Source organism: Protopterus annectens, chromosome 7.part0 (assembly GCF_019279795.1).
Source record: "Protopterus annectens isolate FY-2018-M chromosome 7.part0, PAN1.0, whole genome shotgun sequence".
Classification (NCBI taxonomy): Eukaryota; Metazoa; Chordata; order Ceratodontiformes; family Protopteridae; genus Protopterus; species Protopterus annectens.
Window position 1 is genome coordinate 1592499165 of NC_056739.1, and position 27880 is coordinate 1592527044.

A 27880-nucleotide genomic window follows, 5' to 3' on the forward strand; every position below is an offset into this window, starting at 1 on the left:
TCAGCTACCTGATCTACTAACACCAACACAATTCTGGCCCTACACGGGTTTTATCTGGGGACACAGTAGCTCATTTTTGCTATTCAGTACCACAGCTCATTTGCATACAGATCCTTGCATATTCCCTGGATAGTTCACTACTCCAGGTCCTGCCTCCTTAGCAAACACTGAAACCTGCCATTGTACACTATGCACGCAGGGCACTATAATGCATGATTTTTGCAAGTGTCTTATTTTCCATTTTTAAACATTTTAATATATTTTTTTGCATATTGGCATGTTTGCACATTGCTGTGTGCTGTGCAAACGTAAGATGTGTATTAAAAAAAAATAATATTTTACAATTACTTGCATTGCTTTTTGGACTCATTGGACATAGTTTTGGGCATTTCCATCCCTACATTGCAACAGCCAACCTTTTTTGGTGCTTTTATAGCCTGTTTAATTTTTTCATTTCTGTATATGGTTACTTTCCGTGTACATTTCTGACACCAACAAGCCTCCTACATAGGTACCATGCAGCTTCTTGGATCGCAAATCAACCTCATATGCATGGATTTCACCTGATTTGCATTCCAAGGACACTTCCATGTCTGCACGCTCATGCATGCCCCTCTGCCCTGTTTACTGGATTGCACAGCTGCCGGTTTCCGTGTTGGGGCTGTGCCACTACACCTACATGGAAAATCACACTGTGTAGGCTTTACTGAATTCCCCCCACTATTTTTCAAAGTTTCATGAGCTATACACTCTCTGATAAAGTCAAACTTAATATGCATGAGAAAATACTCAAAACAACAAATACCTTCTGATAAAAATATAAAGGTAGACGCCACCGATGCAGTAAATTGCATATAAGGACATTCTAAAGATTTTTCTTTGTTTATTTTTGTTTTGTCTGATGTTGAAGTACGTGGTTTCAGCAGGAGATAAACATTAACCCATTTTCAAATTCACATAATGTTGTTGATTAGGAATGTTTATATTATTTGAAAAAGAAAAGCACAATACATATATGACTGACTGAACATGCACATTTTTGCTATGTCACAAGTGCTATAGAAAGTGATAATACTTTCTATGGTTCTTCTTATTATATTTTGTTCTATAATACCACAGGGAAAATGCAGATTTAGTAAAAAATAATAATAATAACAAGATAATCACAGCACATAGACTTCACAAATCCAACTGCTTTTTGTCAGACAATCAACAGTGACCTAGGGATTGTCAGTGGCCAGCCACAAGCTCTTAACTAGTTTGTACACAAAGGCAGCATTAATTCAGTTACAGAAATGTACACTTGATAAAACAGCCACTACAGGTATTTGAATAGACATATTTACAAACACTGCTGACGCCATCTGACAAAAATACCTTGCCACAATAAATGGGTTATTAATGCTTCAGTACAAAACATGTAGTCTTGTATTATATCAGTTAAGGAGAGCTTTTTCACTTACACCATTAGCATTAAACAAAAAGAGACTGCACATTCAACAAAGACTGAATTAAAAAGGATAGTTATATATATGGAATTATCCCTCTTTAAAATCCCATCCAGCAAACATCAATATACACAACACTGCTGAATCCATCTGTCATAAATATCCTGCCATAATAAAAGGATTATTAATGCTTCAGTATGAAATCTGTATTCTATTAATAAATCAGTTAAGGGTAGTTTCTTAAGCACATCATCAGTATTTGACAAAAAATATATATGCTTTCAACAAAGACTAAAGCAGAGAAAAATGATAGTTCATCCATCCAGCCAGCCACAACCTCTTTTTCCCATTTTTACATGTGAGGTCGGAGTTATCATCTTTAAACCCTATCCAGTAAACAACATCACTATACAAGTGCAACACTCCAAATTTCCTGCCATGTTAGGTCCACAATATTATTCTCTCGGCTGTTAAAGTATGCAGAATGTTTGTTACTAAGGCTCAGAAACAGCAGATTATCCTGACTGTAGTTATACTATATTTTTATGAAATGTGATGTCCAGCCTCTGCTTCTCTGCTGTGTCGTCAACACAAAACATAACATAAATGCCAGTTCTTAGGACTTTGCCTCATTTTACCCTGTAGACATGATGAAATGGAATGCATAATCTTGCAAGGAAACAGTATAACAGAACTGGAACATACATTTAGGACGCTCCATCTTTTAATTTAAAAAATAATTATTTGCTTCAAACATCAAGTTGGGGCCCTTCAGACCCAAGTTGTAGCACCATTTTGCTCCTTTCTTTTAGGTATGAAAAAACTTTTCTTATGGACATTCATGCTTCTTCATTTTATTATGCCCAGCTTCAGTTTTCTTGTGCAGAGATATGCAGCATGTGTACAGGAAGTCCAACTTTATGCAGAACTTCATATGGGCTGAATCTTGTGGCAGTGCTGAACTCCAAAATAAATTGCACATGCCACCCAAAGGCACATACTGGGTTGCTGGACAGGACCTTAAATCACTGAGAAATAAAAGTGCCATTGCAACTGCTCTCAAGTAACTGTTTTACAATAGAGCATGTGTGATTTAGTGGAGTCACTCTAAATTTTTGATAAGATACAGTTTACTGATTGTCTTTATCTTCATCAAATATTGGAATGTCCCCTTTGGCAGCTTTACTAAGAATATCTATCCATTTCACTTGAATATCTTTGTCATCTGCACTGAAATAGATGGTCTGCTGAGACTGTGTTAACTTGAAAACATGTTTCATTTCAAATTTGTCATTAGGGCCTGCCAGACTGACTTCATAACCAGGCAACGGTATAGCTCTCTGTGTGCGTGCCTCCTGAAAAAAATAAGAACATGGTTGAAAGCAGTTCGTCTTAAATCTATATTTTCAAACTTCTGAAAACACAGGGATACTTACAACTATTAATAACAATAATAATAAAATGATAACATTTACAAATCAACATTTCATATGCACCAATAGTAAAAGGGGCTCTATCTATAAAATCTTAAACTTTGTTTCAAACTAGGACACATGTCCTCTCGGAAAAGGGTAGAATACAGCTTCTACCACTGACTTTCATTCCCTGTCGAAGGGAAGTAGGTATTATATCACATGGAACAGGCAGGACTTTCTAATATTGTCTAGAATATTCCCATGAGAGTACATTCACTGAACTTACAAAACAACAGGCACTGATTCTAATGGCTCATTCCATTGTAATGGATGAAAATATGGCACCCCACCAGCACAAAGTACATGCTCTTTGTGCTTCATCTCTACTCAATATGCCGTCAGTCAGTCAAATGCTCTGCTTGCACTGTTGATGCACCGTAGATCATGTTTATGCTAGACTGCTGTTTAAATTAAAAGCATAACTGCTTGAAAATTCTGCTTTGTGGATTGATATGATAAAATATAAACAATGATTTATATTATTGAAGTATATGAGTGCTGGTTTCCATTTGAAGAAAGAACTCTGAAAGTCTATAAATCCCCAAAAAGAAGCAAATGAAAATCAATATGCAGGAATGGATATTGAACACAATACAGTTGTGAAACCTTATGAACTGCTCAGCTCAGTTCCTGCAAATTGCAGTTGTTACACAGGTTCATAGTCTGAACAGCTCTTACCTTACAGCTGCCTCCTGCATCTGTGTGTGTGTGTGTGTGTGTGTGTGTGTGTGTGTGTGTGTGTGTGTGTGTGCGTGTGTGCGTGTGTGTGTGTGTGTGTGTATGTGTGTGTGTGTGTGTGTGTTTGCATGTGTATGTGTGTGTATATGTCTGCACCTGTGTGTAGTCACAATGTCAAGCAAGCTCCATAAATCTAGGGATTATGTACTTATAACCTAAGGTAAACCTTACCATCCATCAAGCTCAATGCCCTCAGGATCAAGTTTCAAGTATTGCACAGTATGCTGTACTGTATGCCTTTAGCATTGCGTTCTTCTCTCCCAACTCAATTAGTGAGCAGTACTAAATTACTGTTGACATTATGAGCATCATATATAGTACATGGAACTCCATGCATCATCACAATAAATGGTGAACTGAGCAGTCACTGATCTGATAAGGGGCACAGTAAATTTCACCATGCTGTACCTTTACATTTACTTGCAACCATGAGATTCTGTTTCCGCCTCACATGTATCTCAGTATTGTGGCTGGTATGCCTTCAAAACTGCATCTAGACTAGTACACAGTATGTATGTATGTAGTCTGTGAATATTGACACATTGTTAATTTATATAACCTTCAGATTTATACTGATGAGAAAAAACACTGCTCAGTAAAAGAGCTTCAGAGTCACTGCCTGACTTGAAAATACAGTATTGCACTGGATGTTTTACTAAGCTTTCCCTCTCTGGTTAAGCACCTGGGTTAAATTTACCCTGAAGAGCTAAAAAATAAGAAGAAATGAGGCTCTAATGTTGTCAAAGCGTAGAATGTGTCCAGCTGGAAGACTTCAGAGTTACTAAGTGCATGGACGCTCCATTGTAGGATATCAAAGTATAGCAAAGCCCTAGCATGGCCAATGCTTGCTATATCACCTTTAGGAATGTTTGAAAGTCTGGATATCCTTAGGTTATGTACTCTACAAACTGCTTGGAAGCTCATGTATAGCTACTTGCTATATTCTATATAATCTGAAAAAACAATGACTATGCAGTTATAATCCTTACTAAACAAATATCCATTCTGTCTGAAACATCAGCAACTGAAAATGCAACAGACTTGAGTAAACTTTTCTTAAAAATCCTGCCCATGTAATCTCACAAATCCTGACAACCTTAGCTTTCAGCACTCTTCTACTATACGGGAGATATTAAATATTCCTCCTCCACGTTTTCTCCAGCATACCCCACTCTCTATTGGAATTCCAATCTTAAAATTCTAAGGTCCAAAACAAGCTGATTTTTATTAGCAAATTAAATATCCTCTTGTATTGTAGATTGAACCTCACTCTTCAGTTAAACACACCGTGTCCTTTTTTTTTTTTTTTTGAAATTTTTTTTTGTGTAAAATATTCTATTTCTTTTTTTATGAAAACAGATACACTGAACATAACATTGATAACTGACAGGTAACAAATGACCAGTGAATACATTGCTGAATAATAAAAAAAATTAAGATAGTGAAAACTATTTACACATATGCCAAAAGTCCATCGTTAATTATATATACCAACTTCAAATTAGAATATGTTCAAAAAGGGATTTCCAAAATTCTGTAAAGTGGGCGTGGGATTCTGAGTGTAGGTTAAATATTTGTGAGCTAGTAGGTGTTTGGTAGCTACTTGTTTGAAACCCTCCCAGGTGAGTGATGCTTTATCCTTCCAACGTAATGTAATGTAGTATTTAAGTAAAGAAACTAGTGTTATTAACATACATGTTTGAAGTTTATTCAGGCCAGCGGGGGTAATGTGTAGGAGAGATAGCTTCCAAGATAAGGTTGATTTTTCATAGCCCATTTTTTTCTAGTTGGACTCTAAGTGAGCACCATAGCTTGTAGGTCCACTTGCAGCTCCAGAAGATGTGGAGTAAATCAACCTTGTGATTATCACAGTAGGAGCAGAATGGAGAGGTGGTTGGGTATATTTTATTTAGAATGAATGGAGTAAGATAGGCATTATGCAGTATCATGATCTGTGTATATTTAAATTTTTAAGGGGAATACGTTTAGAGGTAAGCTGGATCGCTTGAGATATTTGATTGTGACTTGAAGGATTGATCTCCTAGTAACTAGAATAAATAACTTCTTTTTGCATTTTGATTGCTAGAATAAGTGTGTAGGCATTAGATAACATTTTTTTGTTTGTGGATAGGAGCTTCCATATGGTTTTACAGATTTGAATGCCATTTGCGCTGATATCAGGATTGGCTACGATATATCAGCTAAGGTCTCAAATTTGTCTTAAAATGATAGTATAGCTTTTAGGGAGCTTTAATTGTGTTTCTCATTTCAGTGATAGTATTATTTTTGAAGGGAAATATATCAGAGATGGTTAATTTCTTGAGGAGGGGATAATTGTTTAGGTTAATCATATTGTTATTCATTTTGAGATTGGGGTTGAGGTGGATTGCTTGTAGGGAAGTGAATGCATAATATAGGTTTAATGATATGAAAATCTTTTGTATGATAGTGATTTTATGTTTAATGATTGGGTGTATTTTAAGATTTTTTAAATTCTCATTATAAAGGAAAGAGAGGGCTCTGGGGTTTATGCATAGTGTTTTGATATAGCTGTGTAATAGTTTGACCCAGGTTGGAGACCATTGTTGTGGTGATGGGGTGTGATCAGCTATTGTTATTAGTCTATTACAGTTTATGATATTGTAGTAGAGTTTAAAGTCTGGCAGTCCTAACCCTCAATAGTTTTTATGTTAGGTCAATTTATTATAACTGATTCTGATTGATTTGGGGGCCCAAATACATTCGGAAATTGTGGAGTGGATGGTTTTGAAGAATTTTAGGTTGATAATGGTATTGGATGTGTTAAAAATGTATAGAATATCTAGGTAGAAGATTCATTTTGATTGTGGCTATTTTAGCAAGGAATGGAAGTTGAAGTTTTGTCTATCTGCTAATATCCTGTTGTATGTTTGACCAGAGTTTAATAATATTATTTGTATATGATTTTTTAGGATCTTGGTGGAAGGATAGTCTTAAATATTTTAATGATTGGTCAGTTTTAATACCAGCTGCTAAGGAGTATGGGGGAAGCTGACATAGGGATTTAATAGGGAAGATATTTGTTTTCTTTAGGTTTAGTTTGTAATTCGAGAAAGTTGAGAAGGTGTCCATAGCAGATAGTAGTTTCTGGAGGTCTGAATTAGGTAGAGTGTAATAAATATTTAGATCATCAGCGAAAGCCACTAAGGTAATTTTAGTGTTAAAGGTACTGGGGATATGGTAGAAAGTTTTCTGAGAAATGAGAAGGAAAAGGGGTTCAATGTATAAATTAAAAAGATAGGGGGACATAGGACAACCTTGTCTGGCACCATTCTCAATGTCAATTCGAGAAGATGGATGTTTTTGGATTTGTAGGTAAGTATGTGCCTTGGGAGTATAGTGTTTTGATAGCTTGTATGTAGTTGTTGGCTATGAAAAAGAGAGTTAAGACATTGAGCAAAAAGTTTACTTTGAGTCTATCAAATGCTTCTGAGGCATCAATAACTAAGGTGTAGATTGGAGTGTGTGTATGGGTAGAAAGATTGATCATGGAGTCCAAGGTGAGGGTATGATCAAAGGTTTGTCTGTGTATTATGAAACCTGATTGTTCAGGGGAAACAATGCTTGAGATGATGAGTTTAATTCTATTTGCTAGTATTGATGCAAATATTTTCATATCAAGATTTATTAGGGTTATAGGTCTATAGTTCAGGTTTTTTTTGAGGTCGGAGTTTGGTTTAGGTATGAGAATTGTTTTAGATGTGTTTAGATGTATATCATATACACCACTGGCTGTAATGTGATTAAATAGATGAAGAAGAAAGACAGATAATTTTTGTGGGAAGGCTTTGTAGAATTCGGCTGGAAGACTATCTAGACCTGGTGATTTATTGGGTTTGAGTTTGTTGATAGTCATAAAAATTTCTTGTTGGGAGATCAGGGAGGATAAAATTACACACACCATAACCTTACTTTTTCCCCAATCAACCTACCAAGCTTTCTTCCCACTACAGTTATATATTTCTTATCCACCTTTCTTTCACTCCCTCTCCCATAAGACCTTATATGCTTTCTAGGTATGTGATCAATGACTCCTCTATCATACCAGTAAACACATTATTGAATAACTTTACTGACCCATCTTTCTATCTGACTCCAGGTCAGCATGCTGATAAATGGATAAAGTATTTACTGTGATGCTGTTGACCTTTGACCAAATTACTGCCCTGGGAAGCAGAAGGGCTGCCTTTGGTGGAAAGGCAACAGTCTGCTTATCAACCTCAGGATGAGATAGTAGGATCACCTGTGATGAAGGTCAGGGAGTGGTGCAGCACAGCCAAGCCTGTGAACCACATTGATCGACACTGCTGATCACAGCCCACCACCACCACCACAACAGCTTGTGACCAGTGCAGTCATCCCTTTTGTCTAATCCTAGCTATGGGTCTGACAGAAATAGCAGTATAATACAGTTGCCCTCAGAACAATTAAAACAGTACAACAGTATCCAGAGCAGTACAAGTAAAAATGTTGAAGTACAGTCAATACAATAATACACTCAATAGTCATTAAACATTTAGAAACAGAAATCATAGACAGGATGACATAACTAATTAGTCAGGGTTTACATGAATGGAAAAAAAATTTACACAGTACATAGGTTCATAGGTGTTTACTAGGCTAACGAACAAAAGGGCCTTCTTAAGCCTAGCCATGCATCCCAAATCTCTGACAAGTTCTGATACCCTTGCTAAGTGTAAGCATAGGCCTGGGAGATGAAGAGCCATTTACAGGTGACCTGTTTGCATTAGAGACATAGGTGCCAAACCAGGAATGAATTTCCAGTTTCCCATCCAATTGTCCAAGTTGCACTTGAATTGGGTTAGGGAGGAACTCTGCTTCACATGAATGAGGAGCCTATTTCACAGACAGGGTAGTCTTTGGGATACATACCTATCTCTCCAGCAGGTCATATTTATATCACAGGCAAGCCTTAAGTCTTTAGAACAGGTTATTCTGCTAATGTTTATTTTGTGGATATGCAGGAGGTCCATCAGAGTGGAGTCTGACAATGCCCTGTATGCCAGGCATAGATCTCCCCTTAAAAGCCTGTAGGAGACAGAATACAGGGATAGGGCCTTGAGGCAGTCTGCAGAGGACATATTACTTATGCCCTGTATTCTTTTAGTGAGAAATCTCTGTGGACGTTCCAGTTGTTGGATATGTCTGGTTAGGTACATATCAAATGGTGCACTGTACTCAATGATAGGTCTGATGAATGCTGAATACAGTGGAGCAATGACTTCTTTGGACTTGATGCCATATCTTTGTTTATAAGTTGTGCAACATAGAATGATTTCCTTACCACTGTAGACTTGTGATGATCAAAGGCTAGATTACTATCTATGTGTGTCCCTAAGCCCCTGACTACTGGGTCAGCTCTAAGGGGTGAGTTGTCAATATGATACTTACCAGGGATGGATGACTTCCCAAAGCATATTATTATGCATTTCTTGGCATTTAGTTTTAGTCCATGGCTCTGACACCAGTTATGTGTCTGTGTCAGTCCATCCTGGAGAACATTTGTGTCAGTGTGAGATTCAATAACAGCTCCTAATCATCTGCAAATTTAGTCAGACAGAGACCACTGACATTGGCCTTGACTTCTGAAAAGTAAATGCCAAAAAGGAGTGGTCCAAGGACTGATCCTTGAGGGACTCCACTTATGACTGGCCTCTTTGTAGAGGTAGACTCCCCAATTCTAACTTCCTGGGTCCTGTCTGTGAGCCAGTTGGCTATCCACCAGGTGAGATACAGGTTTGTACCTAACCTTATGAGTTTGTCAACAATGCCTGAGTGAGGTACTGTGTCAAATGCCTTGGTCAAGTCAAGGTAGGCAGTGTGAATGATTTTGCCCTCATCCATTGCTTTGGTGACCTTCTCAAAAAAGTCCACCAGGTTGAGTAAGGAATTTGTCCTTGACAAAACCAAACTGGGTTGGGTCCAGTGTCTGGAGGTTTATTATATCTCTGCTGATCATTTCCATGATAATTCTTTCCATGGCTTTACATATAAGACTGGTGGGACTTATGGGTCTGTAATTTCCAGGGTTTGTAGATGCAGAGGGATGACTGTTGCCTTTCTCCATTCATGAGGCATGAAGCCTGTTTGGAGGATACAGTTAAATAGTAATTCCAGAAGCCCTGACAGGGCATGTTTCATGCTATTTAGAAGGCATCCTGAGATATTGCCTGGGCCCACTGATCCAGTGTACTTGGTCTTAGAAAGAGCATTAAGGACCTGTTCCCTAGTGAAAGTAGGGGGAGTTATATTTGATGATATTTTCTGAGGGGAGGTTGAGGGGGGAGAGAGGAGTAAAGTTGGAGCTGAATTTATCCACCAGGAGGCGTGCTATATCTTCTGGCTCAGTACAGGTGGCTCCATTTACAATGAGCTCTGCACACAATTGTGTATTGCCTTTGAGGTTCTGAACATAGCTAAAGAATGCTTTGTGGATGTCCATGGCCTGGGAGGCCAAACTTACCTCAAATTTAGCTTTGGTAGACTTTATTTCTCCTCTGAGTTGTTTGTTTAGTTTGATGACACTGCTTTTAACTTTTTGGGTGCTGCCCTCCTAATTTTTGCCATGATTTTCTTCCTCCTGTTATACTTCCAATTGATTTTGTGATTCCACCAGGGTGGCTTGTTTTTTGAGTTAGTCCTGTACTTCTTCCTGGTGAGTACAGCTGCCTCTATGCAGCTATTAACATGCTTGTACAGGGTTTCTGTGAAAAGTTCTGCATAGGCAGAAGTGTTCTCAGGGTTTATAGGGGCTTGAAATGTTGTCAGGTTCTCACTTAATAGCAGGAGGTTAGCCTTAGAATAGTTCCTGAATATTCCCGGATGAGCTGGGGGTCCAAGTTTTATTTTTACTTGAAAGGAGACCATTTTGTGGTCTGATCTTACCAGGGAAGGTGTTACAGTAGGAGGTGTGCAGCAGTCTCCTATATTAGTGAGGACCAGATCCAGTATGGCTGCACACCTGGTTGGTGTATTGACTATCTGGTCCAGGGAGTTTGTGTTTACAAAATCTAGGAATCTCTGTGCATGCATGTTTGATGTCAAACAGAATTCCCAGTTAATAGTGGGGTAATTAAAGTCACCCATGAGTATGATATTGAGTTGGATGGTTAGTGTTTCTAATAAGTTTGAATACATGGTATGGGTTTCCTGGGTCAGAGAGGGGGGACCTATAGCTTGCAAGGAAGTGGTATTGGATTTTACTTATGGTGATTTGAACATGGAGCAGTTCAAGTTCATTGTCCTGTTTGACCAGCCTTGAAGTATATTTATTTTTGATCTAAATAGACACCTCCACCTTTAGTCCCTGCCTGTGAAATAGCTGGTCTAAATGTGTGGAAGGTATTATAACCTTGCACTGTTGGTGTGCTCTCCGCAGCTTTAAACCACGTCTCAGAGACTGCAGAGACATCAGCATTCTCTAGGGTAAAGAGAGCTTCCATGGAGTGGAGTTTTTTGTTTAGGCTCCTAGCACTGAGCAGTCATACCTTTAGATTTTCCTGGTTTTGATTTGCCATTTAATCAAACATTGTGACACAACCATGCAGTCATAACAAAAGATGCATCCACAATAAGAAAAACTCCTTCCACACCCTCCTTATCTACACAAAAAAACTGAGAGCCTCAAGCTTATAAGGTATATATAGACTGGTACTATACAACTACTGGGAGTGTTTAATTGTATAGTCTGGTATCATACTACTAATAGGAGTGTTTAATTGCATTGACTGGTACTATACCACTACTGGAAGTGTTTAATTTTATAGACTGGTACTATACAACTACTGGGAGTGTTTAATTGCATAGACTGGTATTATACTACTAATAGGAGTGCTTAATTGTATAGACTGGTATTATACTACTAATAGTAGTGCTTAATTGTATAGACTGGTATTATACTACTAATAGGAGTGCTTAATTGTATAGACTGGTATTATACTACTAATGAGAGTGTTTAATTGTACAGGCAGGTACTATATAACTACTGGGAGTATTTAATTGTATAAACTGGTACTATACTACTACTGGGAGTGTTTAATTTTATAAACTGGTACTATACTACTACTGGGAGTGTTTAATTGTATAGACTGGTATACTACTACTACTGGAAGTGTTTAATTGTATAGAATGGTATTATACTACTACTACTGGGAGTGTTTAATTGTATACTAACAATCTCTTTACCTCTATTCTGCATGCATCCTTTGTCCAGTACACAGATGACTCTACTCTAATATGTGCTGCTTCCACACTACAACAACTTCAAATAAAAATCCAGCAGTCATTCTCTGCTATTGAATCTTAGCTAACTAATGCTCAGCTCATTCTTAACCCCAATAAAACTATGCTCATGGGTTTTTCCGTACAAGAATGCCTAACCCACCCCCATCCTTCAAAATCTCATCAGCAAATAATGCAGTTATTACTCCAGTAGCAAACACTAAACTTCTCTGTGTGATTATTGACAGTAATGTGAGATTTGACAATCACATAGACCAATCAATAAAGAAAGTACAAAAAAAATCATGGACTTCTATATTGGAATAAACAACTCACCTTGTCTCTACCCTCCTGTATGCATCTCCCATTCTCATTAATCTAAAGAAATCAGAAATAACCAAACTTGACACCTGCTTCAATACAATTGCAAAGTTTGCCACTGAATCTATGTATAAGTCTCATAACTGCCTGATATTAAGACAACTCTGTTGGTTAGAACTGCTTAACCTACTAGCCTACAATCAACTGACAACAGCCCATCATTTATTCTATGAACCAGACAAACACCCTAGCCTTCACAATATTCTCCAACCCTGCTCAACTAATGAAGCCCTTCATTCCACAAACAAATGTCTACTAAATATCTCTTCAGCTAACAATACTGCAGGAGAATCCCTCTACTCTAACTGTATAGCCAAACTGTGGAACTCTCTGCCCCTCAGTATAAAAACCACAATGAGCACTACCAAATTCAAAAAGCCCTTAAAACCCATCTAACGCATGGATATGGTCTTGTTATAACCTGGTTAATAGCAAACTATCTTAATTCTAGCCTTCCTACATACCTGCTGTACACCTTTAAACCCTGTTGTTTTGAACTGCTGTTCAACCTTAGTTTTGAACCCTAACAATACTTTCTGTAAAGTAAACAATGTGTAATGCCTCTGTAAACAGTATAATGCTGTACTGACTCAGAGTAACAGTTTGCTCTACTATGTGCTCTATATCACACTGGAAAAGCATCCAATTTTTGTTAAGTACACTTGTACTGTCTCTTTTTTTACTGTTGCTTCATTAACCTCTACCATACGAATGTAGAGCTCGTGCAAAACTTACTCCTACGTAAATGATGCAGAAACCTGCAAACTGCAAACATGCTGCATTATCTGAATGTAAAAATCAGCTCAACTATATATTCTATTTCATAATGCATAAGTGCCTATTTCTGTATGTATATATGTACCGTTTTGATTAGTTAATGTAGCTTGTATAAATTTTTTTTTATGTATTCATGTGGAGCTTTTCTCCCCGGGCCTCTGCTGAAAAAGGACAGTCTGTCCAGTTGGACTTTCCCAGTCAACAAATATAAAATAAATAAAACAAATATACACTGGTATTATTTATTTATTTATTTATTTTCATTTGTTGACTGGGAAAGTCTACTGGTTCAGAATAACCCATTTTCAGTGGAGGCCTGGGAAGAAAAGCTCCAGTAACAAATTAAAAATTACTACAGCAAACAAAAAATATTATACAACAGGATAAGATTTACAAAGAAACCATACAAATATAAACATTATTTCTTAGTGATAGAAATATGCAGAGTACAATGTCATTATGTAGTGAAAATAAATGACAGTAGAACTTGCACAGTATATAAATGGATAATTTGATGAGGACATTCAATATAAACAATCATGACACACAGTATATTCTGTTCAATATAAAGGAGATTATACTTGTGCCTTGTGGAAGTTTCTGAAGGATTAAATATTGATTAATATACTTCGTTTAAGATAAAGTCACAGAAGCACAGTTGGTTTATTAGTATTTCTGTTGATCTAAAAGGGGTATTCTAGTTAGTAAATTAATTGGTGTTGGTTTATGGTGGTATGAAGTTCTGATCACAAGGACAGATGTGACTATTAAGAAAGTGATTTTTAGGGTGACTTTGAAGGTTTTATAGACTTAATTTGTGCTATGGAGGGCATAGGGCATTGCAAAGCTTTGCTATGGAGTAAGAGTGTAAGCTTTGTCCAGCTCTCTTATTGGGTTTGTATATGGTAAGAAGCTGTTTATTAGTAGAATAAAGATTTTGGGTTGAAATGTAGAATTGTACAATAAAATGTAGTGATGGGTAGTTATTTGGATTGTATGTTAATTTATGAGCAAGAGTTAGTTGAGTGCATTGGAGTTAATGTGGGAATTCCAACTATTTTAATTCTTCAATGGCATGACAGTGGTGAGTGCAGTTTTGCAGTCCAAAAGCATTTTTTTTTTTTGCAATTTTATAATAGCATGTTTATAGTTTATTGCTTAAGGATGCATGAAGGTTGGTAAAGTTGGGGGAACCATAGATGAGTGAGGGAAGTAGGAGGGAATGTGCCAATTTTATTTTTGTGGGCTTATCCATATACAGTACAGTTTATGTTTATATGGTTTACCTAGTTTTGAGTGTGTTTTTTTATTGTGTTAAGAATGTATTGCTTGAATGATAGTTTGTCATCTATAGTGATGCCCAGAAGTTTTGCTGTTTTCACTACTTCAGCTTCTGTATTATTTAGGTAGTACATTTTGAACTCCTTTGGGGGTGGTTTGGAGAGAATATTAGTAGTTTGGATTTTTTGGGATTAAGTAGTAATTGAGCTTTGTTTAGCCATGTTTCTATGTTTGACAATGTGTTTTTTTGTTATTTTGAGGAGATCTGGGAAGTTGCTGCCTTGGGATATAATGGTAGAACTGTCAGCATACTGGGTGAGGAAACTATGAAGGGAGATAGTATGTAGATTATTTATAAATACATTAAAAAGTAATGGTCCAAGAATTAAGACCTGGGGGATGCCTAATTTATTAACAAGATAACCATATTGATTGTTTTGTCATCTGACAGATTGTTTATCTTTCAGGTAGCTAGTAAACCAGGTAAAGGTATGTTCAGTACATCCTAAAGTTTCTAATTTTTGGATTAATTTGATATGTGATACAATGTCAAAAGCTTTGGATAAATCTAATAAAACTACTGATGTCAGTAGACCAGAGTCCAAAGCTTTGTTCAGGGTATTGGTGAAAGAAGGTAAGGCTGTAATAATACTATGTGGGGGGCAGAAACCATGTTAGGTTTGGGATAAGAGAGTGTTGTCTGTGAGATGTTTTAATAGCTGGGTATGTATATACTTTTCTAGTATTTAGATAATGGTGAAAGAATGGAAATGGGTCGATAGTTGGTTAAATAGTGAGTATTTCCACCCTTATGCAATATAGGGTTATGATAGATTTCTTCCAAATTTGAGGGACTGTGGATTCAGAGATTGATCTATTAATTAGAATACTGATAGGATTATACTACTACTGTGAGTGTTTAATTGTATAGACTGGTACTATACTACTACTAGGAGTGTTTAATTGTATAGACTGCTATTATACTATTACTTGGAGTGTTTAATTGTATAGACAGGTACTATACTACTTCTGGGAGTGTTTACTTGTATAGACTGGTACTATACTACTACTAGGAGTGTTTAATTGTATATACTGGTACTACATATTGACTGGGAGTGTTTAATTGTATAGACAGGTACTATGCTACTCCTATGAGTGTTTAATTGTATAGACTGCTATTATACTATTACTTGGAGTATTTGATTGTATAGACAGGTACTATACTACTACTAGGAGTGTTTAATTTTATAGACTGCTATTATACTATTACTTGGAGTGTTTAATTGTATAGACAGGTACTATACTACTTCTGGGAGTGTTTAATTGTATAGACAGGTACTATACTACTACTGGGAGTGTTTAATTGTATAGACTAGTACTATACAACTACTGGGAATGCTTAATTCTATACACAGGTGTTATACTACTTCTGGGAGTGTTTAATTGTATAGAATGCTATTATACTACTACTGGGAGTGTTCACTTGTTACAGGCAAAACAAGTGGTGCTTGGTGTGGCACTCAGCTAGCCTAAATTCCTGAAGCATTTGCACTTACTTTCTTAAAGCAAATGTTTTTGAATCATATCTCAAGAGACAGTAAGTTAGAGATTTTAGAAGAAATGTTCAACTGTGATAGTACTTTATCAGTTTGAGCTTTAACAAAAAGAATAAAGGAAAGTGTTTGATCCACAATAAATTCAAGTCAAGGAAAGTTTTTTTTTTCTGGCTGAAGCCTTCTGGCTGAAGCCTCAAGAAAGGGGGGGGGGTCTCTCCTTGGATCTGTGATGGTTACAGTTTGGATGCTTATAGTTGGATAATTTTGAGCCTTTTAAATGTGCCAAAATACAATGACTAGAGTTCTGGTTCTGTTTACCATCAATTTGTTAGAGGTAAGCCAATTACATATTAGCTTGAAAAACATTTTGCATGTAGTAGGCTTCTGTTTGTATTTGCGATGACTATATAGTCAGCATAAAACAGAATGTTTATCCAAAGTAAATCCCTGATGAAGAGTAAAAACAGTAGAGGGCTTAACATACATCCTCTAGGGGCACCTTAACCACACATTTCTTTTTCACTTTGGATGCCTTGTCAAATTACTTAGAAAGATATGTTAGTAAAGTAATCCTTGAAACTTTCTAATACTTTTGAGGAGAAACCACAGTCAGCCAATTTCTGTAACAGCAAATTATGACAATTTCAAATTACATTTTTATCCCCCAAATTATAACCTCTGTCAGCATACAGTAAGAGTATAGTTGGCTGGAGGATCCAAGATGGCTGCCGACTAGATTAGTCCCTACTCACTGAGCTCCTCACAGTTATTTAATATCTAACTTTTTTTACAACTTTGGAAATATATTTTTCCTCAGTTTTTTAAACAAAATACTTCTCTAAGAGTTTGTCTTCATATTTGGATTATTTTCTTCCCTGGAAATCTCAGCTTTGTAATTATTTTACCTCAGAACAGTTTTTGTGGCTTCAATTGTGTTGGATACATCCAGCTTAAAGACTCCTCCCAGATTCTGCTATCCTGACTTCACACCTCCACTCTGGGTATGGCTGCTAAATCTGACTCCATGGAGACACAGGCAACAAAGGCCAAATTCTCTTCAATGCTCTCACCTGAGAAGGATACCAGTTCAAAAAGACTAAGAACCACTAAACATCCCTCTGAAAATACTAAAGTAAGTAATAAAGATGCAAATGACTCAAACTTTAATTTAGATGAACTAAAATTAGCATTACAACCAATTCAAAATGCTATTCAAAATTTCTCAGAACAATTTACTGACTTTGGTAAGACTCTAAAGCAAATAAGTGAGAGAATGGATGTTATTGAAAGTAAAAATACTGCTTTAGAAATAAGAACTGATACAGTGGAAAGAGATATTAAAGCTAAAGATAAGATTATTACAGAAATTCAGGCTAAATTGCTGGACTTAGAAGCCGTAGAAATAACATTATTATCAGAGGTTTGCCAGAATCCTATGAAAATCAAAACTTGTTATCAGTGACAAAACAGATTTTTGAGGCATTATTAAACTGTGAGACAACTTCAAAAACTGTAATTATAGAGAGAGCACATAGAGCATTGCATGCCAGTCAGGATTCTACCTCTCCTCGGATCATATATACTAAGTTACTGAATTTTCAAGACACTTTTCAGATTCTAGAAGCAGCAAAATCCAAAAAACAGTTTGGAAAAACCATAAACTGTCATTTTCACAGGATCTTCCTCAACAAATAAAAGTGAAAAGGCAAAAACTTTCACCTTATTGTGCAGACCTTATTAAAAGAGGGATAAGGTTTAGAATGAGTTATCCGAATACCATGTCTTTTACTTCTAATGACAGAAAGTTTACCTTTGCAGATCCTAAGGAAGCAAAAGAAATATTCCTAAAAATATTCAAGAAGCTTCCTGAATCTATGTCTTAATAATGCATTCTTTATCAAGCTTTAATTGTGCTAATATTTTTTTAGCTAATATGTTGTGTCTCTAATTGAAAAAGTAACTTAAAATACTTAATTGATTCATAACTGTCTACACATAAACAGTCAATTAAGCTTTTAATATAGTATGCTCAAGTTCCTTTTATTGTTTTTGACAGTTATCACTAGTTTAATATTTTATCATTCTCATAAATTTAGTTGCTGACATTGTGTTCCGTTGTTACAGCACATGAATTAATATGTAAATATGCTGTTATTGCTGAAATTTCTCTTATGACATTTTGGAGAGAATCTATTCACCTCTCGAGACTTTAAAAAGTGTAAGATTGTTCATCTTTACAGTAACAGACTCTCCGATAGACACACGTGCTTTATGTTGAATCTACAGAGCCTCAGAGTGACGTCATCACTTATACAAGCAATTTGTGCTCATAAAGTCATCGGGTATTCTAAACTCAGCGCTTTACAGTTTAAACTAATTATCGCGCTGTGTACTGTAGAGCAAGTGAAGATTTCATGGTATGTGCAGAGTTCTTCCACATGAAATATGCTGTTGCAAGCTAAACGGGGATGTTGGATGCTTCATACATTTTGTATGCCTTTAAGAAGCTCATTGATATGGTCGCAAAGACGGAAACATCCTTACTGTGAATAAATGGTATGGTTCTCTTTAGTTTAAAGTGTATAAATGCAGATTTTCTTAATATTTGATTTAAGTGAAACTTAAGGTAAACAGCACAGATGTATTTTACAGGGGTCGTGTCTTCTTAACAAGTGGACTGATCTGTATGTTATTGAATGCAACTGAGGAATATGTCTCAACTTATGTGTTTACGCTAACATTTCAGTTCAAAAAGTAACTTGCACACTTATTCCATAAAGCGAATATCTCTCAATGTTTTATTTAGATGGGTATGACTTAAGTTAGTTCAGTATACCTTTCTGTTCTAATATTAAGCCCTTATATTTAAAGTTATTTGATGTTTTTAAACAACAAATTTCTGCTTATTGGATTAATAACTATACGCACTGACATCTGGATATATCTTTTGCATTGTGCTTTTTTCTGTAATGGTATCTAGTTAAAACTAACTGGAAAATTCATTCTACTTCTAGATGTCAAATCTGAGGCTTTAAGTTAAATGACAATAGTGAGTACCTGATTCATACATGGCAGTTTAAATTTGGGACAAAATAATTACAGACTTTTATGGTCTCTAATAGTTAATGTTTAATTTGGAAATAGTGATGCGTGTTGCTTTTGTGGTCTCTTATTTTACATGTATTTAGGAATATATTTTCCCTGAGACATGGTTAGGGGTAGTTTTTCATCTCTAATGGTGGCAAGTTGGATCAGGAATTTCCTTTGAATGGCTTGTCAGATGTTGGAATTCTTTTGGCTGTTATCCTGGTCATATATATTGTGCTGTAATAACCCTTGTGATTTAGAGTAGATCTTTCATGTCAGATCACTTCTGTTATTGGATCTTGTGTCTTATTGTGATTGTTTAGGGTCTATTGTTTCCTTTTTATTGAAATTTAAAGTGTCGCGTTAGGTATATTTATGCTGTATTTTTGTTAAGGAAGTATAGGCTGTTTTTATAGGCTTGTAATTTTAACAATTGTTTGTTTGCAGACATGTATGCAAATGGCACTTAAGATGGATGATGTTTATGCTGTTATTCTTTACTTAGTAATAGGCTTAATCTTTTTATTAGATTTGAATATATTTGATTTAACTTATTCAGGTTTACAAAATGGTATTTGATGTTGATTTGGGGTCAGATCTTCCTTTATCTTTTAGTTTAATATGTATTAGTCCTAGTTTAATGTATTATAATTCTAAACATGTTATTCAGTTTAGTTAGATATTTGGCTATACATAATAATTTTAGTTAATTAATCTAGTTATACTCTGGTAATTCAAACTTATGTTTTAACAAACAATATAATTCATATTACAAATTCCATTTTATCTGCTTATTTAGGCCAAATATGCATATGAGATTTGTGAGGAAAAACATTTAAATTTTAGACCTTTCTGTATTATAGGAGCCAGTGGTTACAAATGTATAGGGATTGAATATGTTGGACGTCTTGAGTTTAGACAGATTTGTAAATATGTTTAGTTTTATTGTGTGGGTTATAGTCCTTTTAATGGCTCTAAGTAAAGCTTTTTGTACTAAATTGAAGATTTTGGTAACCAAAAATTCTAATTTTATTCTCTTTTTTCTTGATCTTCCTTCTGTAACAGGGGAATGGTGGGCAGGCACTAGGGTTAGAAAGAAGGAAGTGTATAATTCCATATTTATTATTTATTTGTGGGTACATTTATTGTTGTGATATTATCTAATCAAGACCAGAAGAGATGTATTGTTTTACTGTTGGGTATTAGTTCTATTTTGTTCAGGTTAATACATTATATTTTCATTAATTTAATATCTAGCCTATATTGCTCTTATGACAAATGACATAATAGTTGAGTCCTGGAATGTTAGAGGAATTCAAAACAAAGCCAAAAAATCCTTATTATTCCATTTGATATTTAAATCACAAGCCAATATTTGTTTTATTCAAGAGACACATATTCCTCGTGATATTTGGGACAAGGAAAAAAATAAAAAGTGGATCAAGAAGATAGTAGCTTCTGGGGTTTCTTCTAATTCTAGGGGAGTGGCCATAATTGTTAAACATAAATTCTTAGGGACTATAATTAATGAGAAATACGACAATGAAGGTAGATGGTGCCTTTTTACAGCTACTTTTCATAATCTTGATAAACCACTTTTGGTTCTAAATTTATATGGTCCTTGTAATCAACAACATTATTTTATCTTAAAAATATATAATATACTCACATCTTATAAGGATCATTATATTATAGTAGGAGGGGATTGGAATGCAGTCATAAACCCAGAAATTGACCGATCTAGCTGTCCCACTTCTTATAATTACTAAGCATCTTTGGCCCTCGAAGATTTAATTTTGGAATATAATTTAATTGACCCACTGCATTTTATAAAAATCTCAAATAAGAAAGAAATGTATACATATTATTCAAAATGTTGTCGCTCTTGGTCTAGATTGGATTTTTTTCTGGTTTCTAATTTTCTTTCAAAATTTATATTGGATTTTTATACTGAACCCAGATTTTTTTCGGACCACTCAAGAATTGTACTAAATTTAAACATTATTCATAATGATAAAAACAATACTCACAAAAACAATTGGTCGCTAAACAACAATTTACTCTTAAATAATGATATATGTAAACAGTGTTCTGATATAATTCAGGAAATGGAGCATGATCTGGATTTAACAGATATTCCCTATGACGTTCAATGGGCTGCTTGTAAGGTGAGATTAAGAGGAATGTTTATCGGTAAATCTGCATACCTTAAAAACAATATAATAAAAAAGAAGTTTTTCTAAAGTCTAGAATCCAGTATCTCGAAAATCAATTTAGACTAAATCAAGATAATGTTCTTGAAAAGCAAATTATAGACTACCAAAAAGAACTAATCTTGCTGCATCAGAATAACTTCTCTATAGTAGATCAAAGATTACTAGCTACTTATTCAGAATGGGCTCAAGTTCCGTCTAAAATCTTAGCCAGAATAATTAAAAATAACTTCGATAGACCTAAAATTTCATCTTTATTACACAAAAATAAATTATATAATACAGATAAGGAAATTATACATCTTTTTACTTTACTCTATACAGAGTTATACTCTAATTCATCCAATTCGTTGATTAACAATCATATAAATAGTTTTCTAAGCTCTTTAAGATTCCCTAAATTAAATGAAAATCAAAAAAATTTACTTTCTGCTCCTCTTACTTTTCAAGAAATTTCAGATTCAATAGATAGACTTAAATCGGGTAAATCTCCTGGTCCAGATGGGTTTACACCGGAATTTTTTAAATCCTTTAAGTCGATAATTGTTCCTTTTCTCTTTAAAGTATATAACTACATTAAAATCAAGGACATATCTGATCTTTACTGGAACAGGTCTAAAACTATACTAATTCTGAAAAATAATAAAGGGAAAACAAACCCCTCAAATTACAGGGCCATTTCTTTAATCAATATAGACATAAAGATTTTATCATCAATTTTGGCCAACAGATTAAAACAGGTCTTACCCTCAATTATTTCTCAAGACCAAACAGGTTTTATGTCTCATAAACATGCATGGGATAATACTCTAACTCTGGAATCTATTATTCATCTTTTAAAAAATTATTCTAACCCAATATATGCATTGATTCTTGATGCATCAAATGCGTTTGATAGAGTATGTTGGGATTTTCTTTTTCAAACTATGACATGCTTTAATTTCCCCATATCCTTTACAAATTTAATAAAAACATTATATAAGGATATGTATACTAGTCTGTATATTAATGGTTACACGTCTTCCCCTATACAGATTACCAGAGGTACAAGGCAAGGTTGCCCCTTGTCCCCTTTTCTTTTTAATATATACTTGGAACCATTGCTGCTATATATTACTCAAAACACCTTTCATAATATTCCAAGGATCTTTAACACAAATATTTTTTTTTCTGCATTTGCTGATGATCTAGTAATATATTTCCAAACTCCATTATCTGACCTTAGTAAAATAACAAACTCTATTGAACGTTTCTCTCTTGCTTCAAATTATCTTATAAATCCTTCTAAAACTCATATTCTTCCTTTAAATCATAAGGTTCATAAATTGTATTTGTTTTCTGATTCACAAATCCAGATTACTTTTGGTGTGAAATATTTGGGAATTAACATGGAGCACAATAATCACTCCTCATTTCAAAACAACATGAGTAAAATATGGAAATCTATAATGTTTGACATGAATAGATGGGAACAGCTAAATCTGTCACTTTTATCAAAAGCTGCAATAATTAAAATGAATATTCTTCCAAAATTTATATATCAATTCAATTCTTCGGATCAGATAATTCCTAAGTCTTTTTTCGAGAAGGTAAATAAAGAATTAGCAAAATTTATGTGGTTTCCCAAATCGGTTAGGATCTCCTATTCTAGATTGCCAATTACTAAAGATAAGGGAGGTTTGGGATTACCAAATTTTTACCTATATTATCTAATTGTTTCAGCAAATAAGCTATTAACTATATCTAACTTTAATAGTAGTAAAGGTATTCAGTACCCAATATGGGTTAGGTTGTGGTATCATTATATTTTATCTAAAAATATAAATCCGGAGGCCATCCCTTTTATTTATTTAAACATGAAGAGCACCTGTAAAATTTCAACCCTTCTTAAACACAAGATTAATGCTTTTCAGAATTTATTAAAAATCTGCAATCTTGATATGTTTTTTCACCTCTTTCAACCACTTCATCTAAATCCGAACATAATGTTAGATAACTCTCCATTTAATCTAACAAATTATCCTCTTATTAAAAAGTTAAAAGTTTGGGATATCTTGAAATATAAAGATTTGTCACTAGCAAATTTATGTAAGATTCTAAAAGTTAGTTGAAAATACACTACAGTTTTACGTCAAATAAGAGAGGTAATTATGATAAAGTTTGATCTCATAAAGCCTACAGAACTTGATCTTAATAATTTAAAAATGATAATTAAAACATTATCGTCATCAGTGAAAATGTTATCAAAGTCTTATAAACTGATAAACAAATTAACATTAGACCAGAACTGTCTTTTCTCAAATACCTGGTTGAATCATAATTCTCAAATAACTGAGAATCAAAAACTTCTAGCAATCAGAAACACCAGAGAATTTACTCCATTTAAGAAATTGATCTACACACAATTAATGATTAGCAATAACGCCTATCATACTCCATATAAATTAAATAAATTTAATGCCAGTAAATCTCCATCGTGCACATGTTGTTCATTTCCCCAAGCTGACCTTTTACATATCCTGTGGTATTGTCATTTTTCTCATAAACTTTGGACCTCTTTGAAGGTAAGACTGCAGAGAATGGGGTATCATAAATCTACGCTGTCCTGGGAATTTGCTATACTTCATATACCGATAGTTCATCTTTGCAAACTGGATACTCACGTACTTATTTTTATTTGTTCGCTTATAAAACTTTATATTACTCAAAATTGGCTTGATCGTACTAAATTAAATTGGGATACTTTTCAAAAAATGGCTTACCTATATATTGATGCACAAAAAAACTTGGTTAAGAGTCCAATAAAAATGATTTTAAAAAACAGAGCGTTGGGGAAGGTTTTAAGTATTATAAACAATTAATACCTTCTAGAGATTTTTTTTCCTGGTCTTGATTATTAGCTCTTTTATTTTGTTAACCATACTTTATTTACATAAATGTGTATAATGTCTAAATTTACCACTGATTTTATGGTTACCGATTGTACATAGTGTATATATTGGGATTTGTTATTTAATGTTCTTTTTTAACTCCAACAAGAGTTGCATTTTGTTTTATCAAATTGTTAATCTTTACACAACTCTTAAATGTAATGTTTATAAATCAATAAAAAGTTTTTTGAGAAAAAAAAGAGTATAGTTGGCTGCGACTGTACAAAACTTAGATTGAAAATCATATTGCCTCATCTATTAGAATGTCATACTGTATGATATATGCTAGAACTTGACAATGCATTATTTTTCTAGAACTATGGATAGAGAGCAAAGGTTACCAAAGAGATGGTACTCATTGTCTGTAGATGGAGAATGGACTTTAGCAAATGGGACAATAAGTGCATGTCAAAAACTATATGGTACTAAGAGATAAGTGCAAGGTTGTAAATGTATGTTAGCAAATTACATAGAAACTGACTGCCAAGAAGCAATATTATAGGATGGATGGTATGGAATCATTGGTTGTAGCTCAGTTTAATCCAGCAACATTCTGATATTTGATTTTTGTATTACTTTAAAGAGAATGAGCAATATGATAATACCTTAGGCAGGTGAGTAGAAAGGTAGATGAAGGGCCATTACTGAAAAGCAATGTGTTTGACTCTCTGGCAGATGGGGAGTATTGTTTTTTATTCATCAATAACTTCCTTGCTGAATATAGAGTTATAGGTAATTTCATCAATAACTTCCTTGCTGAATATAGAGTTATAGGTAATTTTGGGGAACACCTTGCTAGTAGCTACAGCCTATACAGAGTGACAAAAATTTTTTTGAGTTGTGCCAGGTGTGTAACTGCATGTATCAGAAATACTTGTCCTTAGCACCACTGGTGTTAATCTTCATTCTTTTACAGAGATGCAGATACAATTGTATAGAATACTATTATACTACTACTGGGAGTGTTCACTTGTTACAGGCAAAACAAGTGGTGCCTGGTGTGGCACTCAACTAGCCTAAATTCCTGAAGCATTTGCACTTACTTTCTTAAAGCAAATGTTTTTGAATCATATTTCAAGAGGCAGTAAGTTAGAGATTTTAGAAGAAATGTTCAACTGTGATAGTACTTTATCAGTTTGAACTTTAACAAAAAGAATAAAGGAAAGTGTTTGATCCACAATAAATTCAAGTCAAGGAAAGTTTTTTTTCTGACCGAAGCCTCAAGAAAGGGGGGGGGGGGGTTCCTTGGGTCTGTGATGGTTACAGTTTGGATGCTTATAGTTGGATGATTTTGAGCCTTTTGAATGTGCCAAAATACAATAACCAGAGTTTTGGTTCTGTTTACCATCAATTTATTAGAGGTAAGCCAATTACATATTAGCTTGAAAAACATTTTGCATGTAGTAGGCTTCTGTTTGCATTTGCGATGACTATATAGTCAGCATAAAACAGAATGTTTATCCAAAGTAAATCCCTGATGAAGAGTAAAAACAGTAGAGGGCTTAACATACATCCTCTAGGGGCACCTTAACCACACATTTCTTTTTCACTTTGGATGCCTTGTCAAATTACTTAGAAAGATATGTTAGTAAAGTAATCCTTGAAACTTTCTAATACTTTTGAGGAGAAACCACAGTCAGCCAATTTCTGTAACAGCAAATTATGACAATTTCAAATTACATTTTTATCCCCCAAATTATAACCTCTGTCAGCACACAGTAAGAGTATAGTTGGCTGCGACTGTACAAAACTTAGATTGAAAATCATATTGCCTCATCTATTAGAATGTCATACTGTATGATATATGCTAGAACTTGACAATGCATTATTTTTCTAGAACTATGGATAGAGAGCAAAGGTTGCCAAAGGGATGGTACTCACTGTCTGTAGATGGAGAACGGACTTTAGCAAATGGGACAATAAGTGCATATCAAAAACTATATGGTACTAAGAGACAAGTGCAAGGTTGTAAATGTATGTTAGCAAATTACATAGAAACTGACTGCCAAGAAGCAATATTATAGGATGGATGGTATGGAATCATTGGTTGTAGCTCAGTTTAATCCAGCAACACTCTGATATTTGCTTTTTGTATTACTTTAAAGAGAATGGGCAACATGATAATACCTTAGGCAGGTGAGTAGAAAGGTAGATGAAGGGCCATTACTGAAAAGCAATGTGTTTGACTCTCTGGCAGATGGGCAGTATTGTTTTTTATTCATCAATAACTTCCTTGCTGAATATAGAGTTATAGGTCATTTTGGGGAATACCTTGCTAGTAGCTACAGCCTTTACAAAGTGACAGAAATTTTTTGAGTTGTGCCAGGTGTGTAACTGCATGTATCAGAAATACTTGTCCCTAGCACCACTGGTGTTAATCTTCATTCTTTTACAGAGATGCAGATAAAATCTAATCTTGTTAGAGTTTGTGAGGTGGAGTCTCATTCTCCCACTTCTGCATAACTGAGGCTTTAATTCTCAGTTCTTTGACTGGATATAGTCTGTTTGGTACGGATGATATTAGGTTATAATGCAAGACAGTGTAGTTCTTGGTTCAAAGCACTCACAGAAAGGTCTCCAATCTATAAGTTGTAATGCATAAAACAGAATATTTTTGAGGGTTCTAGGATAGCTCTTACATGAATAATTTGGGGTGTTGATTTCTGAGGCTTAAATGAAAAGGAGGAAATTAAAAGACCGATCACTTATTTCAAAGGGAAAAAAATCTATATGTTGTACATTTTGTCTGATGTGCTTGTTAGTATGATATGTAAAGGTGAGGTTTGAGTGCTACGTGATCTTGTTCCATTAGGAATGAGTTGGAGGAAGTTTGTGGAATGAAATTAGTTTTAGTAGATTAGTTTTATGCTGATTGTTCCAGTCCATGTTTATGTCCCCAGATATAATAACTTTATGATTTTTGACATAGTGATACTAAGACTGGGGGATATATATATATATCTGTATCCAAAGGAAGGTGCCGGTTTGACAAATAACCCAAGAGAAGCACCAGTTCAACAACGAAAAGGCTCAAAATCAAAGTCAAGGTTTAATAGGGCTTGTAAACACACCACAGCAATCCACAGTACACAGAAAAAGTACGCAGTGTAAATCACATCAACGTTTCGTCAAACCTTCTTCAGGCAATACAAAACACATAAAACCACTTTATCTGTTACTTAAATACAATTAAATAATTGCCAACAACCAATAAAATTGGTAGGTTAATTAAATACCATAGTAGTTAATAAATAAACCTGTAAAAAGCCATTTTCAATGCAAAATAGAAAACTAAATCAATAAAATATACAAAATGTCCTATCTACATAGTGGAAAAACAATATATATAATCAAATTTAATAAATACATATTAAAACATGATCATTTTAAAAACACTTACACAATAGTTTGTAATAAACAACTATTAATAAATAAATGAAAACAATACTACACTCTACTGGCAAAAATTGATATTGCAACTTCCAATACTTAATCTTCCCATAGTGTTAAAAATAATAATGATAAAATGTTATACTATGTTAGTATTGATTTATTAATAAGTTTTTATATGCAAGTTGTTATAATTTAGCTGCCCTTAATTTTAAAACAGGTGCTAAAGAAAACATGTCATTAATCCCAGGATATTTGTTGGATTCTAAGATTATCTGCCAAAATAGTTCTCTGTATTCTAATAATGTTTCCCACATTCCCCCT

The 27880-nt window shown here is 34.6% G+C and overlaps 1 protein-coding gene across 1 annotated transcript in view; it reads right to left on the bottom strand.

Moving 5' to 3' along the window:
* Positions 1-866: 866 nt before the first annotated feature.
* Positions 867-27880, bottom strand: part of FGD3 (FYVE, RhoGEF and PH domain containing 3) — a 1715774-nt gene continuing 1688760 nt past the window's right edge. The window contains exon 19 of the mRNA XM_044078146.1: positions 867-2803. Coding sequence (XP_043934081.1) covers positions 2579-2803 — 225 coding nt within the window. The 3' untranslated portion in view covers positions 867-2578. The remainder of the gene's footprint in view (positions 2804-27880) is intronic.